We start from the raw sequence: 22,567 nt of genomic DNA on the forward strand, positions 1-22,567 counted from the left end.
ACACACACACACACACACACACACACACACACACACACACACACACACACACACAGAATCATGTCATTAGTAAAACATGGAAATGAGTGAACCAGCAGGTTTAGAGGTAACAGACAGAAACAGGAGTGACAGGCTTCCAACATTATCCAGACTCAACGTAACCTCAATTTAAAACCCGCCCTCAGTGTCCAGCACCGTTTTTCCGAGGCGATAACCTCGATCTCTGCCGACACCGTGATGGGCGGGTGGTTTCGTGCCTCGGCGTGGTGAACAGTGGGTGACCTGGAATCTAAGAAGGGAATTTAAACCCGCCCCCTTCATCCCACTGGGATGTGAACTCGGTCGTCACATTCCCACAGGAGCCGCATCACACGAACACTGGTGGAGATGGGCTGAGGAACCGGAGCAGCTGAAGAGACACACACACACACACACACAGACACACACACACAGCAGGACGGGCAGTAGATCACTGTCCTGTAGGAGACTTTATTCCTGCCTTGTTGCTAAAGGGAGGGAGCAGCTATTTTTGAGAAGTGGAGCATGAGGGAGGAAGAAGACGAAGGTGGCACAGAGGACAGACGAAGACATGAAGACAACAAAGACAAAAAGGCCAAAACATGGAGGATCCTGTGCACGTTCCTGACGTCAGGACGCCCACATGCTTCTTCTAATCCATGAGACCGCTCATAACATGAGGAGCCTGTCATGATGTTCCCAACACTGCAGTGACATGTTCATACTCTCCAAATCCGTATCTTCGCTGGTTGATATTTGTCAGAACCAAATCTAGAAATCAGCTGAAACAAAGCGTCACTTTAACTTTTAGGGCAGGAAGGTGTCAAACTATGAGCGCAAACATTCTGGGCTCTACTCAGGTGCTGGTCAAAGTTAAAACAGCTTCATGGTGTTGCCTGTTGGTTGCATCAGTCGGCATCTCCCTCTCTCCTTACAACCAAGGTCACTTTACCTCCTCGGTACGTCTCAGGTGTCAGCGAGCAGCGGAGATGTTTAATGCTGAGGCACGAAACGCCAGCGAACAGATAATTAGCAGCACACCAGAGGTCAACCTGAGGTCAAGCTGGCCACAAGGATGGACCACAAAATGGAAAGAGCTGCTTCTCAAATCATGAATTATTTCTTTAAGCAACTTCACAACAACTTATCAATCCCAACCAAAGTTCTGTTTTGACTCTCAGCTGCAGGAGGAAACAGGTAAAGAACATCACGCTCAGCTAAAGGTACAAACAGGCTTTGGAACAGCGTGAAAATCCAAAGAGGGTTCACACACTCCCAGATCTGTGGGACTGAAACTGCTGAGGAGCTTTGCAGACTGAGGAAGCCTCTGGCTCCTGCGAGCACCTGGTGGGAAAGAGCTGACTGAAGCTGAAGTGAAGCTGAAGCACACGCAGGCTCAGGAAGGAGGCTCTGAAACATCAGAAACAATCTAACTGAGACTGACGTTTAAATCCCAGAGTTTCTGGGTGGTTTTAAACGGCAAAGGGGTCAAATACATCTGAGCCTTGTTGACTGTCGACAGGACAGCACCAAACCTTTACACCACACACTCAAGGCTTCGTCCTCCAGCTGTTCACTTTCAAGTCGACCTCCAAGAACTTGTTGGCATCCTCCGTTAACTAGGTTACTGTTCATGTGAGGGGGTGGGGTTTTTTGGCGAGTCCCGTTAGAAGAGTAAACAGAATTCCTGGCTGCTTTAACGGGGGCGACGTGATCCTAAAAGTCCTGGAATACCACACACCGAACCAGGGAGGGGAGTGGTCCAAAGACGGCTGGCAGTGGAGGCTGCAGTCTCAGGATGCCTGCGGCAGGAATGTGTGTGTGGGAGGGGGGTTTACAGTAGAGTCTTAGGATTCTTTAAATAGGCGTCCTGGGAATATCTCCCCTGAGTGTGCTGGAGCTAAACTGATGTATCAGTTTGCTGCCGTTGGATTTTCCTGACAGCGTCGGTGAAGGAACACATTTTAAACAAAAGTAAGAGTCTCTGCAGCCGTGCCTCTGTCTGCTGAACAGGTGTGGAGGATCTTGCCACATATCTGTTGACCTGTTACTGTTTTAGCTGGCACCCTGCACGGTGATGACTGTCAGTCATCAGCAGAGAGACAGCTGCTGTGCTGACAGCTGCCTCGACCTCGGCTCAGCGAGCCGCCGCAGGAAACCACGAAGAAGAAGAGCTTTTCTGAGCGAAGTGGCCGCGGAAAGTTCTTCATCAGGAAGTTTCCACATTTGACAAAATGTAATCTAAAATCTAGGTCTAAACTCACTTTAAACCTCCCACAATTCACTCTGATTTTTTAACTATGCGTTATATGCATCACTTATAATTAGAGAAAAGATGCATTTCTCACCGTGAGCTTTGCTTCACATATTAAAGTGATTTTAATAGTTTGAAGAAATCCTATTGGTTGGTCATGTCACTAAAAGTTATTTACTCACGTTAACCAGAAAATATTTCATTACAAACTTTTCCTTTTTATTCTGGAAAAACATCTAAAAGCCTATCTGTCATTTCTTTTACCGCCTGTTTCTTCAATGAACTGACTGTTTCACCTGTCACCATGTCCCAAATCAGTTAGAGATGCCACTAATGTTGAAATCACTTATGTCCGACTAACAATCTGAAGATCTTTAGTAAAGACTTTGCAAACACAAGTTCTTCTCTTCATGTTTGTGCTAGAACATCTTTTCAAACGGTGCAGAAACACCCGTCTCGTTATCCCTGGACCTGAACCCCCACAGACCCACAGATTTGTCAGATTCCTCCTCAGTGAAGCTCAGGATGAATCTGTGGAGACGTTCAGGGAGCGAGATGTTCAGCTCCCTTCTCCTCTCCTCTACGAGCAGCTGAGAAAACAGAAGAAATGATGAACAGCTCAGACTCGGAGACAAACCGACCTCCCAGCCATCAGGCCTTTCACACACAGTTACTCCCACACACACACACACACACACACACACACACACACACACACAGGACGGGTGGAAACATGCTTCGATCTACAGAGAAGCAGGAATGCAGAAACAAGATCCTGCTGATATGGGAGGCTCTTTAATCGCAGCGTTTTAAAACAACCTCTGACTGTATCGTCTGCAGCCTTGACAGACTTCAGCCAACACACACACACACACACACACACACACAACTGCAAATAAAACAAAGTGGAGTGAGTGTTTGATTTGTTTGACCCGGGCTGCTGCCAGCCCTCTGAGCTAAAGCAGAGCTCCTATTTCACCACTAATCTGTATTCTGACAGCGTTGGCAGGCCGGCCGTGTACACCCGCTGCCCTCTGTGTGGCTGTCACTGAGCTGGCCTGTATCTGAATGCTAAACGCCCGTGTCACGTCTGAGTCTGACCTGATGCCGCTGCAGCGGCGGCGTCTGTGCGGAGCTTCGTTCACCTGCCATCTGCAAAAGACGACACACCCTGCGCTTCAATTAAAAACCAACCCAGTGCAGCCACCTGACGCAGCCCAGGGTGATATAATCACACTGTTTATCAATACATGCATTTAACAGCATTAAGAAGGAGTCAAACAGGAACACATCTAATGAGCATCAGGACCAAATGATGATCCAAACAAGACAGTCTGTGTGCCTGTTGTTTCAGGTACAGAGGAGACATGGAATGTGGTCCAGGAAGTCCAGTTTGAGCAGCAGATAGATGAGACACCAAAAGTCCATACACAGTGAAGAGGGTCATGTACAGTGGAAAGTATCATGAGAATATGTCTTTACCTCCACAGCATCTTTCTGGACAAAAATGTGCTGGAGTCTAATGAGACCAGACCAGGTTTCTCTTCTACAAGCAGCGTTCTGCATATACAAACACCAAAGTCCACCACTGACAGGAAACACTGAAGCGCTACTGAAAACGGCAAATTCCACTGGTTGACACTGACCCAGGATCCGAGGTGCCATTCAAGACAAAGCACTGAGACACAACCTTAACAAAAGAAACAACTACAACAACTTTTCACATTTCAAATGATTATTGTTATCACGACCTTCTCAGTAGGTTCACTGATGCTTTGGAACAGGAGCCTCATGGAAAGACTGTTGTTGTCATTACTTAGTGCAAAGAGTCTAAAAACTGTTCTGAGTCCTGACAGTTTTGACTTATTCATCATTATAGTGCTGTGCAATAATCCCTGCAAAACAAGAAGTTAAACTCCAGGAACAGCAGCAGCAGAACCACAACAAGGTGCTGACAGAGAGCAGCGGCTCCTGGAGCGCAGACATAAGAGCTTTGGGAAGAAGAAGAAAGAGATTCAAACAAAGATAATAACAGAGTATTTCCTGACGAGGTGAAGTGTCTCCGCTCTATACACAAAGCAAAGCACGTCACGTAATCACACACAGTCTGTGGCGTCCAGCTTGTGCTGATCGTCTGCCATTTAATGAGCTGTAATCTATTGAGAACAGCCTTTGACACACACACACACACACACACACACAGAAAAGTCACTGTTTGGATTTTCATTGACCTGATTCTAGACTGCAATAGGCACTGAATTAAAAAGGTTGCTGCACCATGATCAGAGATCACTGAATGGGTGCAACGGCGAAAGGTCACGTGATCCGACAAGCCCAGATCGACCCCGTTCCAGACCGGTGGACACACATGAAGCCACGGGGGCCTCGGCATAGTTTGTGTCTATATGCATCACGTGCAGGTGAAGGTAAATCTCTGGTGCTGAGCTGAAAGTCTTTGATTCTGTCGAGTTGCAGATTAACGACTTGGATCTGACTCCAGTCAAAGTCACGTGACGTGACTGACGGGGGGGGACCAGGGAAAGGCCAAACACACGAGTGTTTTAAAATGCCAGAACAAACAGAAAGATCTGAAGAAACAGCAGCTCTGAAAACACCCAGGCTGTTTTATGTTTCACATCAGTGAGATTTATACGTCACTTATGATCAACTGGAGGAAAATGCAGATTTCCAGCCTACAGGTTTTCAGCAGTGTGTGTGTTTAGACACCTGACATCTGCTGCAGAAAACACTCTGGTAATATGGGATGTTGACTGGCTGGACATTATGGTGCTGAGCTTGACATTTAATCACCTCTTTGTGTGTGTGTGTGTGTGTGTGTGTGTGAGGTCTGTGTTGACAGTGGTGATTCTTCCAGAGTCAGGTGTGTGTTTCAACTTCCCAGAGCCTGTTCGGGCAGATCTACTCCTCCTGTGATTGGCTGTCGTCTGTGAACCCAGACACACTTTTATCCTCCCGTCGCTGCCTGACGGAAACACACCACACCACACCACACCACACCACACCACACACACACACACACACACACACACACACACACACACACACACACACACACACACACACACACACCCACACACACACACACACACACACACACACACACACACACACACACACACACACACACACTTCTGGGCTTCTACTTTTGAGAGGACACTCACTGACATGAACCATCACCACTAAAATGTCTAAAGCCAACCCTAACCCGGTTCTGACCTGAACCTTACAACCAGGTCTGAACCCTCAATGCCAAAGACACCTCTGTATCTGCCAGCAGGAAAACCATCAGGACTTTAATGTGAATTAGCCATGAGCACATCAGCCCCCTCAAGAGGAGCCCAGGCTCCAGTCTGGGGTTTTACAACAGTTGCCAGGTTTTTGTTGCCAAAGCTCCAAAAGTGGTGGTTTGGTAAAACCAGAAAAACACACAGTTTAAAGTACTTTCAAATCATTTTACTCTGTGTTGGTGCTATACCTCCACTTTAGACATGTTTAGTGTTTAGCTCCTGGAGTCTCAGCACAGCAAAGCAATAGCAGAGACAAAAGTAAAAACTGGGCAGCAGTTAATGTCGTCATTTAATGCAAAAATGAAGCTGGAAGCAGAAGAACTGTGAGATTATAGCTAAGAGCTAATTAAAGCTAACATTACAGCTAAGAGTAAGTAAATGTAAACAATAGTTTTAAAACTAAATAATGAGAATTAAAGGGGAAGGTTTGTGTCCAGCCCAGTGTTCCCTCACTTTGAGCTCCAGATTTGGTCTCCACCACCTCCTGAGGGAAACTTCTGGCTCTTTGGCTGCTAAATGCTTCACTATGTTCAGCAGCTGGTCTCTGACTGTGTCTGTCTGCTGTTTGCTGCTGAGAAGGTGTTGTGGCAAAACCCGTTGGATGAGCAATAAAGGGAGTGCAGACAGATTGTCTTTTCAGAATATATTTCTTGCAAGAAAGGAGCAAAACACAATTGATCAGTCTTCCCCAGTTGCTCCCCAGTTGCTCCCCAGTTGCTCAGCTCCTATCAGGCTGAGGCCTCTACTTATACAGACATGCAAAGTAAATGCAAATAATCATTCACATAATCAGATAATTAAGTCTGTACTTCCCTATTGTTCTACAAGGTGATTCCCTAATAACGTTGTATTCTAAAACTCTATATTCTCATTCGACAGTTAACCCTCCATCTTGGACCTGCTCTGTTATACCGGTCCCTTCCTCACACCTGGTGTCCTAAGGAACCTTTCTCCCAGATCCTCCTCACCAACATCCTTGAGAACCCTGTGTCCCTTAGTGTCAGACTGTACTGGGTCAGGAAGAACATAAACATCAGATATGATTATGAAAAACACATGAGTCTTAGTGAATCAACCTGTAAATGAAAACCTGTGAAACCTGAAAAACCAAGAAAACAATAAGAAACAATAAAAATCATAATCAGTAACAATAATCAATCATTGAAACTCATTTTTCCATTACAAAGGTCATGGACTGTGGCTAAATCAGAACCTGGTACCTGTTAAAACAGCTGCTGCTGCAGGAAACACAGAACCAGACGGTAAACGTGCTGTAAAACCAAAACCAGGAGCTAAAAGAGGCTGAAAAGCTGGTGACCTGAAGTACTGCAGTATTAACAGAACATAAAAAGCTATGAGGTGTTAACGTATAAAGGAATAACATTCAGTAAATTCAGTTTATGAGGACATGGACAGTGTAAAGCAGGTGCACAGAGTTCGTCTCTGCTGTGAATTATTTAACAGCCACTCAACCTTTACAAATGGCTCTGACCTCCTGCTGGTAACCACCACCACCACCGCTCGCTCTCCTGAGTACCCTCTTTAGTTCTTCTCGCTCCCTCTGTCCTCTCTTTCCGTCTTTTCTGTCTCGTTGAAATCTTTAATGCAGTGATGAATGGAAGTGCTAAAATCTGACTCTACAAACAATAAATCTACTACAACATGAGCCCTCCTCCCCTGTCCGCTGTCTTCCACCAAGACCTGCACGCAGCCCAAGTCCAGACCTGCAGAGGGAGCGCTTCATTATTCTTTCTGATGCCGCCTCAGACGGGTGGGGCCTCATAACAAATCAGGAGCAGTTTGTGCAGGAGATGAAAACCAGCACAGTAACCTGGTTAACAATCTGACTCAGGGCTGCTGGAATAGGAGAAATAAGAGATGACACCAGATCACTGGTCTCTGGAAATAGTGACACTATTACTTTACTTTCTAGCCATGAAGAATATTTTGTGCATTAGGTTAATATTTGATTTCTTCCTTGTATCCTGTCTCAACCTGGATCTACACTCAGTCTTGACAAGACTTGATTCTGGGATTATTTAGAAAATGGCTTTGGTCAGAAAAGGCCACAAATCCCACAACTCTCTATTTTTACGTCCCATTAAGACAATAACCGAAAACTGTTACTGCGAAAAAACATTTTGCATAAATGATCGTTCTCAGGCTCTTACACCAAATGTGAATGTTTTATATCACAGACAGGACGTTGTTTGGACGAGACGTCACATCGTCGACATTTGTCACATCAACCGCACGACAGGAAATAATGAACAAAACTATCAGACAGCAGATTCTGGACTGGATGTCTCTGAAGTCCCACAGAGTTCCCTTTAAATAAAACTGCTGATCAGAGGCTCAGAGCAGCAGCGATACATAAATATAGTCATCACGTTTATCAGCAGTGACACGTCGGGGCCTGTAATGTTGACCTTTGACCTCAGCAGTGGAGGCAGAGCTGGTTTTACAGTAACTTCACCCTCCTGACCCTCTGAGAGAACTGCCACTAATCAGCTGATACAATTAATTCAAATCAGCACAGACGACCTGGAGGTTTTTAAGGAGCAAACTGAATTCAAGATATATTAAAAATAAAATAATTAAAGTTCCGACTGCACACAAACTAAATACAGTAAAATAAACAAACCTGAAATATCGAATGAAGCGTTACCCGATCACCCATAATGCAACTGACATCTGCAATAAGAAGCACCCTGGCCCAATGTTGGCAGGAAACACTAATAGAAAAAGAAAAAATGCAGATGCACCGACGGGCTTCAGGATTTGTCCACGTCTAATGTCACATTTTCATAATCAGCAAAGAAAATATTCATCTCAAGGGACTGAAGAGGTCATGTCTGATTTCTTTCACCTGCACAGGTAGAGGTAACAGCTGCATTAACAAGTGAGCACAATAAAACATGAGCTGGGTGAAACGGTAGGTTCACTCATTTTTAATTTCACAGATATTTCCTGCACTTTTGATCCTGAACTCTGGTAAATATTAACCCTAGTTGCTTTGACTGCACCTATGAGCACGTTGTGACTCTCTAACACGTTGACATTTATCCTCTTTATCTTTTAGCGCTTTGATTTTCTCTTATGATCACAGATCAGTCAGCTACAGCCCCTGACCCGGCACTGTGGATAAGAAAAAGACAGCAATGAAACAACATTCGCAGCCGTGGAAACAGGAGAGTGTGAGGCTCAGATGAAATGTGGTTTTAAGAAAAGCAGCAGCTGAGAGTGGAAGCTCTGGTTTCCCCCTGGATGTGCACAGATACAGCGAAGTGCCGGCATTAACGAGGAGCATGAAGCAGAAAGAAAGAACAGAGCAGGTGATGACAACAGAGCCAAAACACCAAGAATCAGGAACATGGATGGTGAGAGAACTATTCACTGAATCTCATTTTCCATCACACACACACATCCAGCTCTCCAGCTCCAGCCACACCAGACAAATCAAATCTTAAATCTGCAGCCGGCGCCATCATCAGAGATATATCTGCCCAAATCACGTCTGAGGGTAAAAGCTGCATATTAATCTTGTGCCTCAGAAATAAAATATATGTTTGAATTTCATGTTTTATATGCATGTTTTTACAAAAACCTGGCACTACATTACCCACAATGCAATGGGCGATTCTGGAGTGTTATGCCAGTAACTGTAACCTGGAGCCTCCAGACATGAGGAGCATCAGGTTGGTTCAGGTCTTTTTAAGCTCAGGACATTATTTATTTATTTATGAAACTTTGTGGAGTTTGACTTCGCATTAAAAATCAATCCTGAGCGATTTGGAGGGAAGTTTGTCACCTCGTCCTCACCTTGATGGAAAATCCTAAAAAGTCGGGTGGGTGAACACTGCAGATATGACATCACTCACCTGCGCCTGCAATGATATCATAAAACAATGAGCTGCCAAAAGAGGCCATCTGTGAGCTGCTCAAGACTCAACACACACACACACACACACACAATGCGGTACCGACTGCAGCAGCCTCACTACGATCTGCCTCAGCACACACAAGCTCTTTACAGTCTCCGACCACCACACACACCTGACCCTCCAGGTGAGACGGTGCTGAAGAGCTGGACCACGTTTCACAGTTAAAGCCCAAACTCTGAATCATTTTCTGTCCCACTGAGGACGAGAGCTGCACCGCTACTCACCCTGCTGCTCTTCTGCTGCCGTGCCATTAAACAAGGCCTGAAGTTAGAGGTCGAGCATAAATCCAGGACTTCGCTTGGACTTTTGGATGAGATCAGGACTAAATAAGCCTCTCGGATGTGGTGAACATAACTCAGCAGCTGCTGCAGCGCCGACATAGCAAAGCGATGAAGGGCGAACATTTACAGACAAAACAAAACTGTCCACGAGGCTCCTGTGTGTGTGTGTGTGTGTGTGTGTGTGTGTGTGTGTGTTCAGGAACATGTGTTAAAAGCTACACGTATTACAGCAGCCAAATGATTTAGCTTCATTCAATAAATCTCTTCCACTGAAAACACGCTCGACAGTTCTCACGATCAGCAGCTGGATTTAATAGCGGTTTAGCTTTCGAGTTCATAAGATCATAAAATCCTGCTTTGTATTCAGACCACAAAGTGCACCAGAGACCGCCTGAAGGACGACCAAACCAAACAAAACCAAACCAAACCAAGCAAGAGGACGGGTCAGAGAGTCTGAAACAGGTTTTGTGTGAAAGCACCTGTGTATGATGCGTTTCTGCAGATAATACACATCTTATTCTGCACTATTTAACACTTTCACAGTGTATATACTGCACTGGCCTTTACGCATATGAGCAAAAGTATTTTTAGATGCCTCGTGCATCATTTCATACTCAGGCTGACATTATTGGTGCATTTGGAAACTGGATCCACTAGAATCTAAAACTCAACCTGTGAGCAGCTTTTGGCTGCACAGCATGAATTGATAACCAGCATTTGCTCTATGCACCAGGTGCAACACTGAATTTCTGAAATGCAACAACAAAGCTGTCCAGGACCCAGAACACAGACTGGGAACCAGACCTCAACACCCGGAACCAATGTTGGACCTCACTTATGCTGCAAATCCCTGCAGCTGTTCAACATGTGGCGGAAGAACAGCAGCCAGAGGAGCAGAGGCGGATTAATGAACAGGTTCAACTGTCACATGTGAATAAATAAAGATGACGTCAAGGCCGTGTTGGTGTCAGTACCGCTACGTGGTGCTGCTGTCTGTCTTAACTGGGAGATCAGGAGCTGCAGTTTGTGACCCAGAGGGAGTTTTTAACCTGCAGCTTCATGTGAGCTCCAACACCACAGCATGCTGGGAATGTTTAACCTCACACAACTACATCTGCCTTTAAAGTGTTGGACTACAGCAGCCCCAGGAGCACGAGACCAAACTGGGGATGTTAAGGCTGCAGGTGTAATAATAGGACAAACCTCAACAAACCTATTGATGAGAAGGAAACAGAAAGTTAAAGTATATTGGGTCCAAACTAACCACTCGTCTTCGATGCTGATTTTTCCCAGCAGCACATAAATGTACCAACTCTATAAAACTGTTTTTCCTCTAACCTGCCTCCTTCTCTTCTTCATCACCTTCTAACTCATCTGTCTCATCTTTCCTCTCTGAACGGTGTCTTCATCTCCTTATGTGGTCCCTTCCTTCCTTCCTTCAGTTTCCTCATCTCTCCTTTCTCTTGTTCTTTCTCCTCCTCCCATCTTCCTCTTGTTCCTCCTCCCTGCCTGGTCTCATCTTCCTCCTCATCCTCTCTCTGGCCCTGTCATCAGGTGTCGACATGTTCAGGAGGCCCCACGTCAAAACGAAGCCGCTCACCGGCACTCCCCACCTGTGGGTTGCTATGGTAACCATGGACCGACTCACACACACAGTCAGGTATGGAGAGGAGGTCACCTGGTCTGTGTGTGTGTGTACGATGAGTGATCCAATAGTCAGCATGTCAGTGTGGAAACTTCCTGTGGTAGGAAGGCAAAATAAGAGCACGGACTAAAACCTAAAGGGTTTTGTTTTCTGTGTTCAAGCTTTTCTTTGCTGAAGGTCCTGGTTTATCTGACTTGTGGATCCATTTCTACTGGAGTCGCAATCTCCACTTATTTTAATGTTCGTGGTTTTTAAAAAGATATTTTCTTCGCTTTTTAGTTTTTGACAGCGCAGAAGAGACAGACAGGAACGTAGCATAAACAAAGGTCCAGGGATTCGAACCACCGACCCTGCGCACACTGATGCACATCCTGCAGAAACCACTCAGGCTCTGTATGACTGAACACCCATCATGTACGTTTCCTGACACTAACGGCTTCTAAGGAACATTCACATCTCATCATTACGACCCTGGAACTACTTTATAAGTGTGGATGAACATCCCTGATCTCTACACTCACTTGATAAATGAATGACAGTTCAACACTTTTCATTAATGGACTAAATTCATCTTTAACACTGTAAATGGGAACAGAAGCATTAGAGGTGATGGACTGGAGGCAACGGACAGACGGAGACTCAGGTTCTGGTGCTCAGACCGAATCCTGCAGCAATTTCCATCTTGTTGCTATGAGCACCAGGAGCAGCCGGATGGACATGACAGCCAACAGCCTCCCTCCCCATCCATCCATCTTTCTCCTCATCCCCCCCATCCCCACCGCCATCTGCCCTCTCTGCTTCTCCTCGACCTCCTCTCCCACTTCATCTCCATTCCTCTAGTGCGCCAAATCTCCTCTTTGGGCATTTTCTTACTCACATTTTCTCATTTTTAGCCTGAAGGTTTCACACCGTTTCTCATTTCCAGCATCACTTCCCTCTGAGCGTCACCAACACATCTGTCAGAGCTGACTCACCGTCTCTCACAGGTTCAGGCACAAAGTCTACAATGATCCTTATCGTCCAGTGATTCACAAGCAAAGATTAGAGACACACAGTTGTGATAATGACATCGTCATTGCTCCGTCGACCTATAGGTGGCGCTGACATGAAAAGCATCACCAAAATCAAACTGCAGCATCTAAACACCCAAAAATCTGCTTAAAATGTTTAATGATGAAGGAAAATTATTCATCCTCAGTGACAAGTAAACACTTAACTGTCTGTGACATGTTCCCATAGGTTTTTATACACACTCATAAGTGTGTGTGTGTGTCTGTGCTCTATTGTGTATTTTCTGTGGAATTTTTTTTAAACATTTGCCGTCATTTTATACAAAATTGGTGTTTTTAAAACAGATGCACCAAATGTAGGTGGGGTCAGAGTGAAGAGGCTCCATAGACCTTTAATCATCCCAACAGTTGCTGACAGAAGCCAATAATGTTACACACTGCTCCAGGTGTAACACACACACACACACACACACACACACACACACATTTACACAAACATACAAACACACACAGCGTAGATTACAGAGCAGCTGTGACCCACAGCCCTGGAGTCACTGCGACAGTGACAGATTGTTTCCTCAGCTACTGTTGTCACCGTGACAACACACACACACACACACACACACACACACACACACCCTGCTTCACTAATCAATGGAGGAAGTGACCTCTTGATGTTCCAGTCTGGTGATCAGGAAAACATCCTCCACTTCATCATCAATCATTTGTCAATACGGCAAAAATACAAACTGAGACTGAGACTGAGCTGCTTCTGTGACCGAGGACAAAAATATATCAAATACAAACCTGATCAAGCTAAAGCACAAGTATTTATTATTATTATTATTATTATTATTATTACATTTCTGTTACGATTATCAACATCACTGTCTTCAGTGCGTCAATATGAAAACAGAATTTAATGCAGCAGCTGGATCTAGTTTATATCCTTGTACCCATCAACACCAGAACAACAACAAACATTGAAAAACAAATCTCGTCTGTGATTGACAGCTCCAGCAGCCAATTAGCAAAGATGTGCACAGCTGATTCACACGATTGTACAGATACTATCACAGAGTTTAAAACAGGAAACACAGCAAACAGCATCTGACTGAGTCCAACAGACCACAAACTTCAGCCAAAACAGTGTTTTTGATGCACCGGCATGATAACAACACACACACACACACACACACACACACACACACACACACACACACACACACACAGGCCTCCATCCTACCTCGGCTGTTGGTTGCCAGATCCGCCACTTTCTGGAAGGCGTCCAGGAACACGGCCACCGCCACAACCGTCGTCCTGGGGGAACAACGAGGACGGTTTGTTTTGGTTTACAGGCAAATATCCTTTAAAGTTTATTTTCAGATTTTCAGTTTATTTCTAAAATGGAAATCCCAATTTTTTTGTCCACAAATGATCACGTCACCTCTTAATAACCCACATAACTTCCATATTTATCTTCCAGTGTCCACAGTGATTAGATTATTTTATTAAACTTCCCCTGATAAATGACGTTTTTAGTGTTTATCTTATTAAAAGGAACAATAAACGTTGTTTTCTTTTTTCAGTCCCTGTATCTGCAGCAGATGATTCAGTCCTGAGTGTTTCCAAAAAGGACTTAAATGAAGCACAAAGGATGTTTGATGCACTGAATCACGTTCTCAAGTCTCTGCACGTCCATTTTCATGCATGAATAACCTCAACTGGCAGCAGCAGTTGCCTGGAAGGTTTATGTTTTGGAAAACTGACGGCAGCAAAGTATAACTGATTCGTAGCTAACGGGTTCATACTCCACGCCTGAACACCACAACACCCAGACCAACACCGTCTGTGAGGAAGAGGAGAAAGGAGGAAGGTCACGGTCAGAGTCTTTGTAATCGGCTTTGACCTCTGGTGACCTCTGGTCGTCGCACTGATAATGACGGTACGGTGGCGTCATTAATCTCTGCCAGCCACAGAAGGTTAAATGAGTTGTACAGGTGTGTGTGTGTGTGTGTGTGTGTGTGTGTGTGTGTGTGGTGACAGAGGTGAGCCTGACATTTAAACACTTAATGAAACCCCTGATTGGATTTTCATGAGCTCAGGTAATACACAGACCTGACAGGTGTAACTCTGTGTGCGTGTGTGTGTGTGTGTGTTGCCTTTTAAACCTGTAACATCAGTGTAGGAGTTTAACCTCAATAAAACAATGTCAAACTGCTGTGAAGCGTCTGAAACATCAAATACAAGTTTAGAAAATGTGGAGTTAATTGTTGCAATTGGAATAAAAGCAGGAAACAGCCACTGATCACATTATTAGCTGCACCAACAACCACAGACACACCACAGACACACCACAGACATACCACAGCAGGGCTGCACCTATCGATCATTTTTGGAGTCGAGTATTCTACCGAATATTCACAACGATCACTCGAGTAATCAGATAAAACTGACGTGTGCGTTTTTAACATTAATATTATTGTGTAAACGACGTTTCCTTAAAATGACGTCACCTTGCGTCGGCTCCGCTGGATGTGTTCTGTCCAGATGTTGAAGCTTTGACGAAGTGCTGCTGTGGTTCTCCGGTTCTACTTTACAGAACACTCACTGTGTCGTGTTGTCGTCTTATTTAAGGCTGACATGATCCCAGACTTTGGACATTTTCTCATTTTCTGCCTTTTACGGACGGTTTCTCTCTCCGTCATGGCGCTAACTTCTGATACGGAAATGCCTTGTGCGACAGTGATTACGGTCCGTGTGGAACAATGATCCCAACGCAGAGCAGGTCCGATAACGCAAGTGACAGTAATTAAACGAATACACGAGGCAAAGAATTTGCTTCGAGGACTTTTTGTAATTGAATTCAGCGATTTAGTCGAGTAATCAGTGCAGCCCTACACCACAGACACATTACAGACACATTACAGACTCACTAAAGACAGCGACAAACAGCCACTGTAGATACGTGTGTGTGTGTGTGTGTGTGTGTGTTACCTGAGCTGTGACTGTAGTTTGCTGGCCTTACTGATGAAGTCGTCCCAGATCGGGTAACTACCCTGAACAGGAAGGAGAAGAAATTTTTTTTTTAAGAAAAAATCACTGAATTTACATCAAAACAATCATTTCCTTCATAGCAACAACACTCACTCACTCACACTCACACACACACACACACACACACACACACACACACACACACAGAGCTGCACAGCAGAGTGTATACATATTATCATTATTATGGAGGAGTTATACTGCGTTCAGTATTGGATTGATCATCCAGATGTCCCTTGGGAAGGTCGGGGTCTGTGCTGATCAGGTCAGTGTGTCAGTAAACACAACACCACATTACCGATCGGCTCCATCACACTGTTGATCGACACAGTTATGGTCCACTGAACAGTCCAAACACACAAACTGCTGCTCATAAAAGCTTTGATCCTCTTTGGGTTTGGGCAAAACCTAGAAATCATGAGCATCAGACACAACAGGGAGCCAACAGACAACCAGGAGACAGATCAATATCACTGATCCATGCGCCCCACCCACCTCAGCCGTCTAGAGGAGGCCAACCAGGCACCCCCAGGCATGCAAACACAGTTTGGGTCCAGAGACTGGTTTCAGAGAGACCGAGTGTAAGAATCCAAACGCTGCAGTGCGGTACTGCCGGACTTGTGATCAGGAAATAGGCTGTTGGAGGGAAACACCAGAAAGTGGGGTACGCTTGTAATGTCAGCAGGAGTCCCCTGGTGTTTTCAGGGTGGGTGGGGCTTTTTTTAACCGCAGCAAAACATCTGGGATGTGGATTCTATAGTCTGGACCAGTGACTTCAAAACGGTGCAATTAAAAGACACATACTGCATGTACTCAATACTTTTCAGTTCTTAATTACTTTAACACCGTGCACGTCCACATGCAACAGCAACTGCTGCTAAAATAAAGTTTAGTGCTCACGCCTCAGGCTGCTCCTCCAAATAAAAAGATACGGTTCCCGGACCGCTTCGATTCCTATCAGGATCCTGGTCTGTTCCCACAGGGAACTGTAATATCAGAATTAGTCACAAAGGATAAACCAGTATCAAATCATCTATGTTATCACACGTTCTAACTGATACTGAAGGAACCATGGGGCTACGTGACGAAGCTGCAGGACTGGAAAGTACAGATCCAACATTTAACACAATAAACTCCTGCCACACGTACGTTTACTACACAGCTGCAACACCTGACGTTCCCTGACAGGATCAATAAAACATGTTCTGAGGTTCAATGAACGTGTACCGTCCAAAGTACAGTCTCAGAGTTCACTACCACGTTTCACTGAAGTACAACCAGCAGTGTAGAAATACAAGTACTGCATTTAGGATTTTACTTCAGCAGACTTCACACGTTTTCTGAACAGCAGCTCAGTAGATACAGTTGATATGCATTAGTGTGAAAACCACGAAGTGCAAGTAAATTCTCCTGCTCAAGTGTAGAACGTAAAGTAAACGTGACTCAGCTGATGGAACAGATCTATCTGCATCTAGAGAACCACTTCCCTCCTGCACTGTCGCCTTCTCCCAGCGTCATCACCGTCCTTCCTCCCTGACGGTGCAGCCCAGCTGGGCGTGAGCGGCCTTGCTCTGTTTTTTCCAGAGTGATGCTCAGCGTCGTCGCCTAGCTACCGTTGCTGTGGTAACGCTGCTGCTGCAGCAGCACAGGGGGCTTCAGACGGCGAAGGATTTTGAGGAGAGGGGAGGGCTGCACGTGCATGCACCCTCACCCAAACACACACTGATTTTTCTCTGTGTCATTCATTTGATTTCTTTGTTTCTCGTGCTCTTTTTTATATATATATATATATATTCTGTAACACACACACACACACACACACACACACACACACCATCTCTTCATTTATCTCTCGTTCTTTCGTCAGTTCAGCTTCCTGCTCTTCATTACTCATTAATCAGACCCTCTCTATTACACTATATATATATAAACCCACATCTCATTAGATCTCCTGTCTCTGTCTTCAGTGAGGCGAGGGCTCGGCCACTGCATCCATCACTCACTGAGGACAGAAATTATCACCGTGGCAACGACCAGAGGCGGCGGCGGCGGCGGCAGCAACCGCCTGCTGCTCCTTCAGGAGCCCACCGCCCTGTTTGTTTGGTTCTGTGAGCAGCTGCAAAGCTTCAAACAGTGTTTGCTTCTTCTCTGTCACTGATCAGAGAGAAAACAGCACAAATCTCCTCAAACTTCCTTCTGGCAAAGCCAATAAAAATAGAAAATTAAAAACCTGTGAATGTTTGCATCCGTCCAGATTTTCATTTCTTCTGTGAGGCTCTTTGGGTATTAGGGATAAGAGCTACCTTTTGTGTAAACCCCTCATCCAGCAGGACACTAGTGCAACAGTGCAGGTTTTTATGGATTTGACACTGGGCAGGATGTGGCATGTGGAGGAAGGGAGGGTGTGTTCGGTAGAAGGGATATTTAAGCATCAGCTCGTTGTTCTATTTGAGTCCGACCAGTGAAGATGCATCCAGGAATCCTACAGCGCTGCCTGCCATCTGACAGTCATGGGTGTGGTTCAGCTTCAGGCCTAAACGTAGCCTGCACGAAGCTGCAGCACCCAGAGGAAACTGACATGTATTCTATTACATTTGGGGACTGATGTGGATCACACAGCCCTGCATGTTTACATTTAGAGCTGTGTAAACCGCGTTAAGGCTTTAACGTGTTCAGTGTGTGTTGAAACAGCGTTCAGGTAGCGCACTAGCTGTCCTTCATGGTGACGATGCCACAGTCTGCACAGCAGCAGCATTAAACCTTCACTTCAGAGGATAAAACGGTACAAACCCCAGTTAAAGGCAGCTGTGAAGCAGCTCGCGGTTTAAGAGGATCAACCAGTTTCTCCTCCAGGGAAAAACATGCAGATCGGTTCCACTTAAACGGATCAACGGTAATGTGTCTGCTTCCATTTAAGCAGCACAATGATGTGTGGGTGATGAACAGATATAGTGACCCCAGGTAGATCCCACCTGCTGAGAGGAAACGTATATTTTCAGGTAAGGACGTGAACACGAGACGGGGGACTACAAAGGAACTGGAACGAGGCCACGAGGCAAAACTGGAGCTCTCGGCTTAATCAAAATGAGGGTTAGGGGGTCAATCTCATGAGCACAGTGACATCGGGTCCTCAGGGAACAGTCCTCTTGTTTACTGTAAACTCTCATGGTGGATTCTTGGATCTTAAACCTTCTAAAAATAAATAAACAGGTTCTTAGTTAAAACTTGAAGTGGCTATTTATAAATTGAAACCTTTTAAAAATCCAGGTTCTCTAACTCTTTCAATCACAGCCTCAGACGTTCCTCATGGATCTGGTCTTGTGATGGGTCCTCACTTTGTCTCCTTTGCACATAGTGAGTCCCTGGAGGTGAATATGGGCTCCGCTCAGGCGACGACAGTAAAGGAAACTTCTCTGCATTTTGAGTTGGTGCAATTCTTCAAACCCCCTTATTCCTAACCAGGGTCCCAGGGATCAGCTGGAGCCTATCCCAGCTCTCTCTTTGGGTGAAAGGCAGGGGTCCACCCTGGACAGGTCCCCAGTCCATCACAGGGCCACATAGAGACAAACAACCTCACACACTCACACTCACTCCTATGGGCAATTTAGAGTCACCAATCAACCTGACATACATGTTTTTGGACTGTGGGAGGAAACCAGAGTACCTGGAGAAAACCCACACAAGCACAGGGAGAACATGCAGACTCCACACAGAAAGGCCCCTGATGGGTTTCAAACCAGGAACCTTCTTGATGTGAGGCAACAGTGCTAACCACTAAGTCACCGTGCTGCACACATGAAATAATTAATACTATTAATCACATTTCTGTTTGCGTCTGGTCCACACCCTCGTACATCATCATCTACCACACAAAGAGACAAAGCCCCTTCTCCAAAGCCTCACAGGTTCTCACATGTTCTGAAAATACAAATGTTCCAGCTCCTGCAGTGAAAAACAACCTCGCTGTTCGTGACAGAATCATCTTCGCTTGTGTTTTCCTTCCATTAAAGATCAGGGGATGAATGAACGTCCTGTGGAGGAGGACGAGAAACGTCTCACAGGAGAATCTGCCTGGACTCGTCCGTACGGATCAAACATCAGGCTGAGTCACAGCTTCAGTACATTCAGTCGTCAGCGACAAGACGAACACGACACGATGACGTTTGTGTTTAAGATCTGACGATGGGACGATCGTTAGTTTGTTAGTGTTTTACTAAAGTACTGATGGAGGAGGGGGAGGCCCTGTGAACCACTGCACCTGTTGGAAACCACCTGTCTGTTACTATGTCACCATGGAAACAGGTGTGTGACTACCTGGTGCTCCCCCCTCAACACACACCCAGACTAAAGGCAGGAGCTAGGTAACCCTGGTAACCAGAACCAACAGTTTGACCCCGATCAGAACCAAATGAACCAGCACCAACATTAAACTGCAGGCTCCATGTGGTTAAACTGGACCCAACCTGAGTCAATAAAAACTGGTCTCAAACAAAAAGTGGGTCAGATTTTCACACAAACCACCAGCAGAGCCACAGACGGTACCAAGTCCAAAATGAAAACCAGACCAGTAACAAACATCATAACGGATTAATCTGTCAGCTGTTTTCTTCATCACTGGGTCTGAAACATCAGAACCGTCGATGAACATGTTGATCACAAAGAGCCTCAAAGGCCCAAAGTTCAGATCCACTAAACATTCACTGAATGTTCCAGGGAAAGTCCTGTAGTGTGGTTTTCTCTGGTTTTCAGGTCAGTACTGGGCCAAAACCTCACAGACCACTGAAGAACATCTGCACCACAAAATGTGGAGCTGGTTCCCAGTATGAAGCTGGGTTTACTGGGAGGAAGCTCCAGAACCTGAACACACCCACTTCTCCGTCCTTCCTGGATGATCAGCAAATTAACGAAACCGCCAGGAAAAGGCGAAATGAAGGTTTTGCTGGTTTTTGTGATACAGGATCAACAGAAACCTGCAGGAGTCCTGCCTCCAAGTGTGCATGTGTGTAACATCGGTTTTAACCACAAATCAGCGGAAATGTTGCCGCATGTTACCTTCATGTCTCCTATGACGGTCTGGAACAGCCCCCCCAGCGCGCTGCACTCCCTCTCCATCACCGTCTCCATCTTCGGCTGCGAGAACGAAATCTACAAGAGTCTCAGCCGCAGGTGGTGTAGTCCATAAAGGAAGCAAACAAACGGATCAGGCTCGGAGCGTGTGGGGGCTGCTTTGGGTAAAAACGCTCAGAGTCGCGCTGCAGGGTTTCCCCGGCCGATGGACACCAGAACCCCGACGGAAGCTGCAGCAGAGCCGGCGCTTTGGTTCCGCTCAGAGCCGGTGCGGCCCATGTCTGCAGGGGAACAGCATGTTGGATCGCAGCCTGACACGAGTCCACCGAGAGGAGCTGCTGCTGCTGCTGCACTGGACCCACCGAGGCCCGGGAGCGCGCCTGTACGGTCTGGAACGCGCAGCCACCTGGCCCCGCCCTCAGACGAGGACGCGTGTTAGTCAGTGGACCAGGTGTAGTTGGTACCTGAAGAACTGCAGCAGGAAAAGTCAAGACCATGGAAACAAACAGACAAAGTCAGAACATGAGCAGAAAGAAACAATAAATATCAAAATAAATGACTCCTGAAGTCATGAAAATAAAAGAATATAAAGGTCATAAATAAAGTAAACACTCGATTGATCTCATAATCAATCCGGATTAATAAATCAGTTTTCTTCTTTCACCCCAGTGCAGAGAAAACCCTGATCTGGCCTGAGATTCTAAAACCACATCGCCACCTGGTGGACAGGTGGCTGCTAAAAACCACATCACATGAGGCGCAGGTCTGCACAGAAATCATGCTCTCGTTACACTCAGTGGTCACTTTATTAGGAACCCCCAGTCCGAGTCTGATCCAACAGTCCTACAGGAAATGAAGGTGCTAATGTTCAGTTTGTGTTCAGGCTGTTTCAAGGCTGTTTCTTCACCTGGAGCCTGAACCGTTTCTGTAATTTCGTAACATTGTCCTCACAGGGTTCAGGTTAATTTAATCTCTTATTTCCACAAGGACCGAGTCTGGACCTGGTTTATTAGGGACTCTCTGACCATCATGTGACTTGGACGACACCTAGTGGTCAAATCTGGTCAGAGGAAAATATGAAATTAAATGTTTCACTGTGTGTGTAAATAAACAGGTGTCAATCTGTTTAAAACTGAAAATAAATAAATAAAAAGTGACTTTACTGGAAAGTTCCAACATCCAAAAATCAAAGAGTAAAAAGAGAAAACTAAGGTTCACATATTAGTTTTATCTTGATTGTTTTCAACTGATTCCTGCCTGGATTTTAAAGCTGATTTGGATCCAGGAGCAACTTGTAAATCCTGGTTCCCACTTCATGTGTAGAAGAACGAAGATAAATCATGAAATGTTATAAGCAGTTTCCACTGGAGCAGCTGTGACCGGGGGGGGGACCTGCAGACCTGAACCTCTGGACCTGGACTCTTTGTGGGATCAGATGGTGAAACTGGAGCAGCTTCAAACAGTCAGAGCTGCGTCATTTTAACCACAGAGACCGTGCACTTAATGACAGGGAGAGCACACACTCACACACTCACACACTCACACACTCACACACTCACACACTCACACACTCTGTTATTATCTCCCCGAACAGAAGACCAAACTAATAACAGCTATCAGAGCGAGGGATGGGAGGAAAGAACTGGGAAGATGAAAAGATGGAGAGTTACAGTTTAATATTATCTGCTCGATGCATTTTAATAAACTGAAAATGTTCTTTACAAAAAGAAAAATGAATTTGAGACAGTCCCAGACAGTTTCTAAGAAACTCCTGAGGACGATGTGACACCTCGACAGATGCGGCGTCCAGCTGTTCATCTTAGAGAAGCTACTGAAGCTTTGCTGTGAATCCGGGTCCGTCACGACTCTGCACAGTTTCGTCGTCAACAAGACGAGCCGACTTACAGACTCTGGTCTTTTGGCTCGTTAATGAAAATTCATTTAGTAACTACCTGGAGGATGTTCAGGCTCCTCCTCATGTTTTAT

The 22,567-nt window shown here is 45.5% G+C and overlaps 1 protein-coding gene across 4 annotated transcripts in view; it reads right to left on the minus strand.

Annotated features, from left to right (window-relative positions):
• Positions 1 to 20,914, minus strand: part of LOC113126447 (MTSS I-BAR domain containing 1) — a 34,436-nt gene extending 13,522 nt beyond the window's left edge. For 3 of the 4 annotated variants that reach the window (XM_026300458.2, XM_026300457.2, XM_026300456.2), the window contains exons 1-3: positions 20,567 to 20,914; positions 15,458 to 15,519; positions 13,707 to 13,780 (exon numbers count right to left, since the gene is read on the minus strand). In XM_026300458.2, coding sequence (XP_026156243.1) covers positions 13,707 to 13,780; positions 15,458 to 15,519; positions 20,567 to 20,638 — 208 coding nt within the window. In that variant the 5' untranslated portion in view covers positions 20,639 to 20,914. Of the gene's footprint in view, positions 1 to 13,706; positions 13,781 to 14,976; positions 15,193 to 15,457; positions 15,520 to 20,566 lie in introns of those variants that run through there. The other variant, XM_026300459.2, reaches the window with a different exon arrangement.
• Positions 20,915 to 22,567: the final 1,653 nt, after the last annotated feature.

This window comes from Mastacembelus armatus, chromosome 11 (genome assembly GCF_900324485.2).
Source record: "Mastacembelus armatus chromosome 11, fMasArm1.2, whole genome shotgun sequence".
Taxonomy (NCBI): domain Eukaryota; kingdom Metazoa; phylum Chordata; class Actinopteri; order Synbranchiformes; family Mastacembelidae; genus Mastacembelus; species Mastacembelus armatus.